This window comes from Coregonus lavaretus (genome assembly GCF_964263955.1).
Source record: "Coregonus lavaretus genome assembly, chromosome: 9".
Classification (NCBI taxonomy): domain Eukaryota; kingdom Metazoa; phylum Chordata; class Actinopteri; order Salmoniformes; family Salmonidae; genus Coregonus; species Coregonus lavaretus.
Genome location: NC_139996.1, coordinates 14,793,535 through 14,806,533, shown reverse-complemented (window position 1 = coordinate 14,806,533; position 12,999 = coordinate 14,793,535). Strand labels below are relative to the sequence as shown.

Here is a 12,999-nt window from a genome sequence, read left to right as displayed (position 1 = left end):
TGGTTTTATCTTCACACCAGACGTGCTGGAATGCCATCTGACACGTGAGCACTGTCGGCTCTGACTGGGAGAGACTCCTGGAGACCCTGTCAGTGAGTCACAGTATGGTTGCAAAATGGCTGCCGCAGGCCCTGTTTTCAGTGTGGATCAGTCTGGACCAGGGGCCCCACTGTAAAGCTAATTGAAAGGCTCAGCACCGCAGCAGGTTTTACTATGTGAATCTCTCATCAGGCCGTTGTGTGAGAGTCAGGATGAGTCATCCACACTGCCTGCTGTGTAGCTAGCTGCCCCTCTGGCCCCAGGGAGAGAGGAGCTAAATCAAAGCCCATCAGTAACCAGGCCTTCAGACCCAGCCTGGCCCCAGTCTTTGTGGACATGTTTGACAACCTGCTCTATAGGTACTATGACAGACTGAGGCCCAGTGAACTCTAAAAAGGATGGAACTGTTATGGGTACACAAGGGTCTAGATTTTTCAGAACCAGTTACATTGGTTTTTTACTGGAAGGGTTAGTTTGTTAATGATTAGCAGCACTTGGCAGGTCTGTCCATTCTAGAGTATAGGTGGTTGGTGTTCCTCTGAGTTTTGAGCAGATGACGAGTACAGCGCTCTTGCTTTCTGTCCTCAATGAAGCAGTCATCTCTACCGCTATGAATTAATTACAACATTCACTTTGTCTCCTATCCTCACCAACCATGCCAACACCTTTTTATCTCCACTGATATTGTACAGACATGAGATTCTCCTCTAAAATAGCTAGTTTTGAAATATGCATGAAATGGCAGACATCAATATAGACTTAAAGAAAAATAATTTTGGTAATAGTGTGTTCTGGAGCTATAATGAGTTCTAGCTGCTACCTCCTGTGTTGGAGCAGGATTGTACTCTGCTTGTGTGAGCTAGCTTGCTCGCTGCTCTGGCCCTCTGGTCCGGTGCTAGTGCTTTAGTCAGCACAACAGTGATGGCACGTCTTTCTCTTTTTCTCTCACTCTTTCTCTCTCAGCATGTTGTTCCCCTGTGCTGGTGCAATGACTCAGCTGCTTTCTGAGGCTAAATAAAGGGCTGCTACTGTAGCAGGAGACGAGGGCCACCTTCACCTGTAGGACTGATCTGGACTCAGTTCTGTCTAAGCAAAGAGAACAGTTGTCCTGGATTATAATATTTGAGTGTGCATCATTGAGGTATATTTGGTAACATGTATGCCTTTGTGCCAATGCTAAGTAAATCTGGCTGCTGTGCATTAATCCAAGGACCAAACAATGTGAACATATGTAGCTGCGGAATTGTGATATTTGTAGATACGATTTCAAGAGGTCAGAATATGTTTTCCTTGCATTACCTGTGCAAATAAAAAAGATGAGGCTTCTCTCGTAAGGTCATGTCAGGGCATGTTCTTCTATCCAAGTAGGGTTGTGCAGGTGAATGAATGACCTCAGAGGACATTTCAGAGCTTTTGCATGACTGAGCTGAATGTTTGTCACCTTGGATAAAGCAATAGCAGGGATATTTTTTTATCCGTTGAGGTTTGCTCTACACATGTAAAACGAGCTAATTAGAAAAGCCTCTGTTTGCATTGTACTGTTCTCTCCCTGAGCTAGTGGTGTTGTTTCTCTGTAACCCGAGGAGGCTTGCTGGTTTCAGACCACACGCCCTGATTCAAGTCAGTGCAGTTATCTATAGAAAATTCATTTTGGGGAAATGTATCTCAACTGCACACTCAGCTAATCCATTGCCCCCTCCTCCCATGGTCCTGCCCTGGCTCAGCAGGGTTTTGATCCACCCCTGTTCAGTTGTGTCCTCATCAAAGTGGTGAGGAGTTGACCTGACGAGCAGGTGTAATTGCCTGAACACCCCTGGTCATCCAAGAATGGAGAAAAATTTACTTTTAAATGTTTTCTGGCTTTTTTGCAGTTTTCAATGTAATGTTTTAGGTACAACCTCTACCTCAACTGTAGTCTTTCTGAAGGGACATAACAGTGAGATGTGTCCCCATGGCTGGCTCATCTGCTTTATTTAAAAGTCTCTCCAACTGTCCTGGGAGTCACTGTCCTTTGTGTGCACTGTAGCCTTGCATTAGAACATCCTGAGCAGAGTACCGTTTTCTGAAGTCAAACTGGTACAATGCTCAATCTGTTAGTCCAAATGACCTCGACTAACCTGTACCCCCGCACATTGACTCGGTACCGGTACCCTCTGTATATAGCCTCATTGTCATTTTTATATTTTTACTTTATTTAGTAAATATTTTCTTAACTGCATTGTTGGTTAAGAAAATAGAGTTAAGGGCTTGGAAGTAAGCATTTCACGGTATTCGGCACGTGACATATATATATATAATTTTTGTTTAGTTTGTTTTGATCTCCAGTCACCCATGTGGTTACCCCGAGGAGGACTGTTACAGCAGGTTTACCAGAATGGGACATCTTCTGAATTTGTGCACATGCAGGGGAACCAGCCCCAGCAGGAGGCCTCAATGATTAATAGTTCCCTAATAATGTTTACTTATTGAGGGGTTAAGATGTGCATGCAGTCTACTGTTTTATAGAGTCAAAATGTGAATTTACGATAATGATCAGTCCTGTATTGTGGGCTCTGTACTGCATTTCTGTCTCCTCAGGACGTTACAGGCATTTTATACAATGCAAAGGGCAGAGATTTGATGCAGTGGGTATTCTTGTGTGACTGTGTCAGACATCTGGAGAAGGGAAAGTGTTCTTTTCAAGGCAGGGCCTGATCCTCTTGGAGCTGTGTTGTCTCATCAGGGCCTCGGAGGGGATGAAGCTACCTCATATGTCCGCCCCCAAATCACTAAAGGTGCACTCACATACGACAACGTGCTGTGCAGTCTTATCAGAGTCTGAGTGAGAGGATAAGACCTGTGTATGTTGCAGCCTGTAATTTCTCTCTGAGCTGGTGGTTGGAGACCTGCTTCTGTCCAGTGTTTTGCCATCATAAATTATTACATTAAAAGTCTGGTAAAGAGGTTGAATTATTGTCCGGGTCCTTCAGATTGCTCATAATTTGTTTAGTTTTTGGTCATAATTATGTGATGACTTTAGAATGGAGAGAAGGATGGATGTAAAGTAGCTTCCCCTCCTTCTTGGTCTCCACTTACTCTTCTCAGGGTCCTTGTTTGGCCTCTGCCCCCCCAGTCTGACCCTTGACCTTGCAGCAGGGTTAGAGTCCTATTAAAACATAGGGCAATGTTGGTTTATACTTGAGTGTTGATTAGCACCCTGGGAAGTGGGCAGTTTTGGGTGTCTGAGGAGCCTTTGTAACCTGACCTCTATGACTGATCTTCTCAAGGGAGCTGGTAGACTGCTATCAAGCAGAGATGAGCAACGACTGATTGATAGATGAGGAAAGTAGACTCCTAATTGACACAATGGTGGACTGACTGGTGTCCATTGTCTGTATCTCCTTGTGATGCACCTGTTGCTCAGGGAGATCTTTGCCTCACCAGGAGTACGAGCCATACAGTTCAAAGTAAAATAAATGGGAAAGGCACAGGCCAAGTGGCTCACATATTGAAATGTTGCTGTATAGGAATAAAATGGCATTGAAGAGATTTGTAACTAAGTTTGGCACAGAATATTCCTTTTTGTCATTAAATGAATAATCAGAGTCCATAGAATGGTTGTTTCCCTAAAGGAGATGAACTCTTGATTTGAGCTCTGATTCAAATGTGATCTCTTTCCTTATGAGGTTTTCTTGCTGAGAGGCCTGTTGAGTTCACTGGGTTTAGGCTAGCTTACATCAGGCGTGACCGCTCGTGCCACTTAATATTTGCTCAACAAACAGGCTGCCAGGAACATAATTAATGTGCAGAAAACAAATGCATGATGGGAATCTATCCTTGGGTAATGACTTCTTTGCCTCATAACAAACGTCAGTCTATTATATGAAAGATATCAGGTTTTGTGTTAGATACTGTAACATCGGGAAACAGTAGCAGCTCCCCTCAGACACTTTTGAGAGCTTGGTGTAACAAGTATCAACAATGATTGATTGTGTGAGAATGCAATTTGAGGCTCTAGGGGTTTGTTAGGGCTCCAGACAGTTGACAATAAATCTGAGGAATGAGTGAATACATGCCATTCATTCATTGATTAATTCATGGAGTTTGAGAAAGGTAATCGAGACAATGCAGTTAAGTCCCCTCACTATTTTAGAAGAGTCTTTAACGAGGTGATAGGCATCTGATAGACTGTCTTCCCGACACTGGCCCATGTGTGGTCTGTTCACAGGTTTCTGTTGTAACGTATTGAAAAGCGGGGGGGATCATCCTCAACTGCAATTTAGGACTAGGCGTTGCAATTACCAGTTAATGCCTAGGTAAAGGGACTGTATTCATTTATTTGAGTTTGGTCTACGTGTCACACTTTGTGAGCACCTATCTGTGAAATGACAAACCTGCAAGATGGCAGCCTATCTGGGTTTACCCTGAACTGCATTGGCAGGTCATCTATGCTTTAACAACATATCAGTTGTTATAGTGCAACTATCTTTGGATTAATTGTAAAATCTCACAATGTGCAACCTGACTCACATTCCTGAGAATTTTATGAAAGAGATTCCTATGAAAAGCTTACAGTCCTGCTGTCCAAAAGCAGGAAGCAGCCTGTTTATGTGTGTTTCAGTTATAACACTGTTTAGGTCTTGGCATGTGGGAAACCAAAATCCCTTGGGTTTTCCCTGGTTTTATGGAATTTATCCAGAAAGGCTATTATACAGATGGAAGGATGAGCTGGGACTATTCAATCCCTAATTTCTTAATCAGTCACTGAAGCAGTTGAGATCTCTCTCGGTCTCAATGGATTGCATTACGAAAACAAATAAGATACATTTTAACACGCTGTAAGTTGTGTTGACATAACTGGCACCTTTTCTATTGTAGGTCTACTATAACTTGGAGTAACTGGGTTGCAAAGCAGTACAGTGAAACAGAGCTTGATAAATCTTCATATCACTATACACCTCACTTATTCTGTGATGTCTTGTCTACTCGAATTGTGTTTTTTGACATAAGTTGACTAGGTTTATGAAAACAATCTTATGAAAACAGGCATTTTGTTACGCAGGTAACTACTTATTTAGTATTGTTCTGCTGTGTTCCTTGGCCCCGTCCCTGGCTGTTTTGTAGCCCTTGTCCTGTTTTTCAGAGCTCCTTTTACCCTTTATCAGGTTTCCTGCTGCTGTGGACCTCTGCCCTCTCCTCCACACCGCCACGTCACCTATTCCCGCTAGGAGACTTCAACAGCCTGTTTGTCTAAACTCTTCACTATCCAACATTAAACCACTTTAAAGTTTGCCTAAGCTCTGCAAAGTGCTAACGTCTGTTGTGTTGGTGAACTTAGGTGGTGTGCACTTTTCTAAACAACCTGATAACCGGATGTTTAAATGTTTGTTACTGGCTCACCTCTATCTATTAACATGCTGGCTGTCAGGAAACCTGTAGAAATGATTGAATATTATTAATATGACATGAACAAGCTGCTGTATCTGTTCATTCAGGGGGTTTCGCCTTGAATGTGGGCTTATTCTCCTCCAAAATATCTCCCTGTCTCCATTGTTTCCCCACAGGCCAAAGCAGTAGTCTGTCTCGGTTCTCCTCTGTGAAGGTGGGCAGGTTCTTTGAATGAGGAATCTTTGATGTTAGAGAGATGAGCTAGACTGATAAGATGTCTGCAAGTCCACACAGCTCCTGTAAGTTTGTCGTTAACCCTGACTGTGACCCAGTGCATAAATACAGGCTGTGTTCCCTTGTAATTCCACATCCTCAACTAGACGCCCATCTTTAAATGTTTTGCTTGTGGTCTTTGGTCTTTCTAGTGGTCATTAGGAATATAATTGACAGAAATTGCTCTAGTCATCTCTTAAAGTGATCTAAATGCTATAGTACACTTGCCATTACACACACACAGTAATGACTTCATGTGCATTGACCTTCATGTACACTATCAAGCTCGCTAGCTTGTAGTCCTAAAAAACTGAAAATAGTTACCTCTGGTTCGTTCAGCCACTCCTATGGGGGAAATGTAATGGGGTTCTGGGATAAACACAGAAAATAAGGTCTGAGGTTAACACCGGCTTAGGTCTTATACATCAGTCCGTTAACATTACCATTATGAAGCCTTTATGTGCTTGTTTTGATTACATAAATGCTTCAAAATTCAGAAAGAAGGGAAGTTAGCTGATTCTCATAGAGCAAAGCGTATAAGATCTCCTAAGCCTGTGTTTACTACAGACCTTATATTTGGCATTTATCCCAAAAAAAACATTAATTTCCTCATAGGCTTTCGCCAACGAGCCATGGCCGAGTCGCTTGCCTACAAAATGACGCCATTACTATTGCTCTCTATATGGAATACAATGAATCTGAATCTTACCTGTGGCTAGCTATACTAAACTAGTCTACAAATGTCTGTCTCTTCATGCAATGGGCACCCTGTGGAAAGCAATTCATATTTGATGTCTTTCCGTTTTGTGGTGTTCGCACACCACAAAACGGAAAGGAAGGATATCCTGCCTGTCAAATGTGGTGCCTACTTGGTTATCGTGGGATCGTCTGTATTGGTTTGAGTTGAATGTTAGCTCTACCCCTTAGGCTGCGCTATATTGGTGATGTAAAGACAGAGGCACCCGCAAGTACAGTTCAGTAAACTGCTTTGGCCTCCGGGCACTCCAGTTTTAGACAACCCAACAATGCCATGCTAATCATAGGTCTAGAACACTAGGCTGTCATGATGCTAATGCTGTAGCGTTAGGTCTAGAACACTAGGCTGTCATGATGCTAATGCTGTAGCGTTAGGTCTAGAACACTAGGCTGTCATGATGCTAATGCTGTAGCGTTAGGTCTAGAACACTAGGTTGTCATGATGCTAATGCTGTAGCGTTAGGTCTAGAACACTAGGTTGTCATGATGCTAATGCTGTAGCGTTAGGTCTAGAACACTAGGCTGTCATTATGCTAATGCTGTAGCATGTGCCGTATTGGCTTGACCTTTACAGTACATTATTTTGCGTAATGTAAATTCACAATGTTGGTAAGGGCTACTCTTTGTCGCACATCAGGCTTTGCTATGCCTGTACGATGGTGTGTTTCCTAATCCATGCCAATGTTGCAGTTAATCGTGAGGAGAATGAACTCCTAATTACCCCTTCTTTACAGAAAAGGTCCTTCAAGGTCTGTTGCCATCCAAACCTTAAGTAGCTACTTCGAGTAGTCAACTTTTAATGCTGACCTAGTGTATGTGGAGTTGCTGGAAATGCATCAGCACAGACGGGCCTCGGGTTTAATCTGTGTCCAGGGTTCCTATCCGTAGGTGCCGTGGCAACAGGTTGCCAGGCCAACATTATGTTTCTGTGTGCATCAGAGGAAGTGGTTGCTATCAGTTTCAGGGCGGGAATGTGCTTTCACTGCTGTTCTGTGGTGATGACCAAGCAGCTTTCGCATTAATTACTTTTGTAGGCCATTGTTATTATAAAACTAACTCTAGTTTCCTTGTAGTAACTCAGAAATGTAGGCCTATAGGTTTGACATTTGATGCTTCGACGTCTCTATTGGCTCTGATCTGTGATGTACCTGGGATGCACAGACACAATGTCGTGAATCCTACAGATGTTCTAAATCTTTTCCCCTGTGGATTACCCTTTTATACTAATCCACCACCAACATTCTGCCCTAAGACACATACAGTGATACAGTAATGTATGAAGGCAATAAAGCCACCATTAGGCCAGTGACCACACACATACTGCACAGTACTTATAGAGTGTTATGTGCTAGATTCATTGGGATCATTAGGTTTGGGGATGAAAGTAGGCCTGGGAAAGGCTGGAGTCATGTAATAGCTTGTCTTGGCACAAGTTCTGTTCAACACTGCTCTCCCAGAATGATGAAGAGGAGTTTTATCAATGTGTTCCTATTGATAAATGCACACTCTCCTTTTAGTTTGTTTATAGCTGCTGTTTTGAAGTTGATCAGCAGGAAAAAGCCCCGTTGAGCAATGTCAGACGAATCTGATGAGGACTGCCGATTGTGTGCTATGATCCTGAGGGCAGCACTTCTGTAAAAAGAAAAACACAACCTTCAAAACTGTATGTCATCGCTAATTCCAGGGCAATTACGAATCGGCTTTCACTCAGAGTATGTCATTTGAAACAGAAAGCAGACAAACCGTCATCTTTATAGCTTCTTATTAGGTCCTGAGTCATAGAAAACTCTGCTTGTCAATCATCGGGGAGAGCTCATGGACATTGTGCGTGTGTGTAATTTCAGCCTTGTGTCAGCAAAGGACCTGAGGGCAGATGAGGTCACTTTTAATTCACAGGGTTAAGCCAAACAACCTTTATATTATCCAGGCTCTGCCCCAGCTCCCTCCTCTGTGACATTCATAACATAACGTAATGTAACGTACTGTACTATTATTTATAGCACCCACTCGTCTTCCCCACAGTTCAAACACTCCAGTCCACTCTTTTTTTTAAATTTATTTTTAATTTAACCAGGTAGGCCAGTTGAGAACAAGTTCTCATTTACAACTGCGACCTGGCCAAGATAAAGCAAACTCTAAAGACACGAAGTGTCCAGGGTCAATAGGAAGTGACAACCTTAGGCTAGGACTTCCTGGTCTTGTGAACTGAGCAGTCACTCTAGCTCCCACTCTTCCTGTGTAGCGAGTGTTGGGGGGAAAAAAAGCCTTCCTCTGAAATGGCACAGAAAATCTTTACTATCAGTGGATTACCCAGCCTGCCTCTGTCATTATAGCATTAGTCTGCGGGGCTAAACCTTTTTTATTTTGCATCATCTGCTAATCTGTTTGGCTCATGCTCTTTGAAGCGAATGCCATCTTTCTGTGGTGTTCTGCTCTATTAACATCATCCGCCTTCCAAATATTGTGTATGGGCCTCCCTCAGCCCGGCCTATTTAGCTGATCAGCTCCTAGAGAAAATCCACAGCATTGAACTAGGACACTAATAAATCTACTTAGGCAAAGGTTGGACCGCAGTCAACAAAGCTTCCTTTTGGAGTCCTGGCTTCCTTTTTAATGTTCCAGAGGATAGTGAACATGCATGTCAATTCTTGTTATTGTTTGAATTTCACTGCAGAAGAGAACTTCTAACCCACCTCTGGCATTGATTGATGAATTGAGGGCCAAAATCTGTGGATGTAAGGGTTGGTCGGGGTGAATAGTGTTTTAACATCAGATGACTCAATGGAAGGCCAAAACCTCAAATATGGCTTTGTACAGTAGACCTACAGTGCATGTTATTACAGAGATGTGGTCTGACTTGATGACACGTACAGTACCTTGCTCTAAATCAATCAAAGTTGTCTTGTTGGTCAGCTGCAGATGGCTAGCCTGTTTCATGCCTTGCTGGTTACACCCCCATCTTCATATAGTGTTTATTCCTCTTGTTGCAGGCAAAAATGAGAAACCTACACCACCACCACTGCCCACTAAGGTGAAGGAGCAGCAGGAGAGTGTGGATGGACCTACATTGGAGGCCAAGAACCCAGTAAGGAAGGGTGAGGCAGTTCAGTTTACCAGGGTGCTTATGGGGGATCTATAACCAAGTGGTCTAGGCTTCACACATCCTGCCCTGCATGAGCCGCTATATCCCAGGAACTATCCAGTACAACGGGGGAAGACTCCCTAGTGTCTACATTACTGGCACAGGGCACACACCATATATGGCCTCATAAAACTGAGATGGATGTACTGTCATAACTAGGCCACATTAAATCAAATATGCGCATTGATATTGCCAAGATGTGCCAAGACTGCAAGTCGGCAGAAAACATTACTGCATGGGAGTTTGAGATTAGTACAGCAAGTGAAGTGATTAACCTTTTTGTGTTAAACCTGTGAAGTTGTGGTATAACACAGTTATGTATATTGTTTAATGAACAGTACTTTGACGAGCAGGGAAATGGAAACGTCACAATCGTGGTAGCTGTGTAAATTCGACTTATCTGTGAAAAGCGCTCACAGCCCCATAGGCTGTTGTCGAGATGGCAGAGTCGGATAATCTATCGGCTATCTAGATTCCAGGTGTTCATACGTGTGGTTGGCATAGGGATTTCTCCCCTGTGTGTTTGCCTAGCTCACAGTGGATAGACTGTTCCACCGGAGTCAATGCGACAGGCTGCTGATAACATTCATTTGTGCAGTACATAGGGGGACCTCATACAAAACACACTGTAGGGGTATGACCATGAAGAATGCGTGTTCATTTTACACTGCTCAAAAAAATAAAGGGAACACTTAACAACACAATGTAACTCCAAGTCAATCACACTTCTGTGAAAGCAAACTGTCCACTTAGGAAGCAACACTGATTGACAATACATTTCACATGCTGTTGTGCAAATGGAATAGACAACAGGTGGAAATTATAGGCAATTAGCAAGACACCCCCAATAAAGGACTGGTTTTGCAGCTGTTGACCACAGACCACTTCTCAGTTCCTATGCTTCCTGGCTGATGTTTTGGGTACTTTTGAATGCTGGCGGTGCTTTCATTCTAGTGGTAGCATGAGACGGAGTCTACAACCCACACAAGTGGCTCAGGTAGTGCAGCTCATCCAGGATGGCACATCAATGCGAGCTGTGGCAAGAAGGTTTGCTGTGTCTGTCAGCGTAGTGTCCAGAGCATGGAGGCGCTACCAGGAGACAGGCCAGTACATCAGGAGACGTGGAGGAGGCCGTAGAAGGGCAACAACCCAGCAGCAGGACTGCTACCTCTGCCTTTGTGCAAGGAGGAGCAGGAGGAGCACTGCCAGAGCCCTGCAAAATGACCTCCAGCAGGCCACAAATGTGCATGTGTCTGCTCAAACGGTCAGAAACAGACTCCATGAGGGTGGTATGAGGGCCCGACGTCCACAGGTGGGGGTTGTGCTTACAGCCCAACACCGTGCAGGACGTTTGGCATTTGCCAGAGAACACCAAGATTGGCAAATTCGCCACTGGCGCCCTGTGCTCTTCACAGATGAAAGCAGGTTCACACTGAGCACATGTGACAGACGTGACAGAGTCTGGAGACGCCATGGAGAACGTTCTGCTGCCTGCAACATCCTCCAGCATGACCGGTTTGGCGGTGGGTCAGTCATGGTGTGGGGTGGCATTTCTTTGGGGGGCTGCACAGCCCTCCCATGTGCTCGCCAGAGGTAGCCTGCCTGCCATTAGGTACCGAGATGAGATCCTCAGACCCCTTGTGAGACCATATGCTGGTGCGGTTGGCCCTGGGTTCCTCCTACTGCAAGACAATGCTAGACCTCATGTGGCTGGAGTGTGTCAGCAGTTCCTGCAAGAGGAAGGCATTGATGCTATGGACCGCCCGTTCCCCAGACCTGAATCCAATTGAGCACATCTGGGACATCATGTCTCGCTCCATCCACCAACACCACGTTGCACCACAGACTGTCCAGGAGTTGGGGGATGCTTTAGTCCAGGTCTGGGAGAAGATCCCTCAGGAGACCATCCTCCACCTCATCAGGAGCATGCCCAGGCGTTGTAGGGAGGTCATACAGGCACGTGGAGGCCACACACACTACTGAGCCTCATTTTGACTTGTTTTAAGGACATTACATCAAAGTTGGATCAGCCTGTAGTGTGGTTTTCCACTATAATTTTGAGGGTGACTCCAAATCCAGACCTCCATGGGTTGATAAATTTGATTTCCATTGATATTTTTGTGTGATTTTGTTGTCAGCACATTCAACTATGTAAAGAAAAAAGTATTTAATAAGATTATTTCATTCATTCAGATCTAGGATGTGTTATTTTAGTGTTCCCTTTATTTTTTTGAGCAGTGTATAATTCAAAGACACATTTTTGTGTCTAGTGCTGTGTATGTTTGAGATTGTTACAACACACTAAACATACTTACATCATGTCATGTACTTTTCCTCATGTCCTGAATTAACCCATTGTGTCCCAATAGATTCATCGGCGTCCGGTGTTAAGAACGTGTTCACCCGGCTAGTGCGGATGGCCCAGTGCTACCTGCTGGATAAAGGTTGTCAGAGTGGGGACAGTAAGCCTTGCCCATCCCGAGGCACCTCCGCCAGGCACCGCTCCTCCAAGGCGTCCTCACTCACACAGTCACAGGTCGGCTAGCCAGGGTCAAAACACAGGCTACACCAACTCTCATTCACCAGTAGAGAAAGGAACTTTACTGAAAAATGGGGGAAGATCTCGATTGCAGACGCCTCGTGTCCTCGCTCCTCGTCTCATTCTCAAAACCCGTTGGATGAGAGCCAAAGGTCCCTCCCCTCTGACCTACTCCTCCAATGGGTTTTGAGAAGGCGACGAGGACGTGAGTAGTCTGCAATTGAGATCTTCCCAGGCTCTCTCACCCTTTGTCTAGAGAAATGAATCACCACTTCCTCCTCTCCTTATGTGTGTTTGTGGTTATTCTGCACAGTATTTGTACTTTGTAAAAACCAAGCTATTCTGCAGGGACCCTCAGTATTTGTCATTGCAGATTTTCAGCACATTACTTTTCAAAAGTGTTGAGTTTTCCTTAGCGATTATAGACTGTACAACCCTAACAAAGGGCTATGTGTTTGACTGGCTGGATTTACACAGCCTCAAGACCCATTTGGACTCAGTCAGTGTGCCTGCCCAGAGGAACACAAAGCCTGATCCCTGACACGGCTATATGAGACTGGTCTGTGGCAGTTCTCTCAGGCCCTACAGTATTAGTTGGATCTTAGGCTTTAGTTTGACCTTTTGCGTTTCACACATTGGATGGGTCTGGTTCTCTTCTGGGGTGCAGTTGCCATTCTCCTTCTAGAAAAAATTTCACATTACACGAGGATGGATTTTACCAATTTTACCTCTGAGAATTTGTAGAGGAAATGGCTTACAGTAGGACTTTCATGAAGGGGCACAGTCTGAATTAGAACTGGAACCTTACTTTCAATCAGATACTTGGAGGCCATTTATGAGTCCCTTAAATAGTATTTTCTTGATTAAGTTTTTGCCTCCTCTC

The 12,999-nt window shown here is 44.2% G+C and overlaps 1 protein-coding gene across 1 annotated transcript in view; it reads left to right on the top strand.

Moving 5' to 3' along the window:
* The window catches only part of LOC311134594 (uncharacterized protein), a gene marked incomplete at its 5' end in the record, with an annotated part of 38,942 nt that overhangs the window by 13,003 nt on the left and 12,940 nt on the right, over positions 1-12,999 (top strand). Inside the window, 2 exon segments of the mRNA XM_084168329.1 lie at positions 9,426-9,530; positions 11,947-12,113. Coding sequence (XP_084024455.1) covers positions 9,426-9,530; positions 11,947-12,113 — 272 coding nt within the window.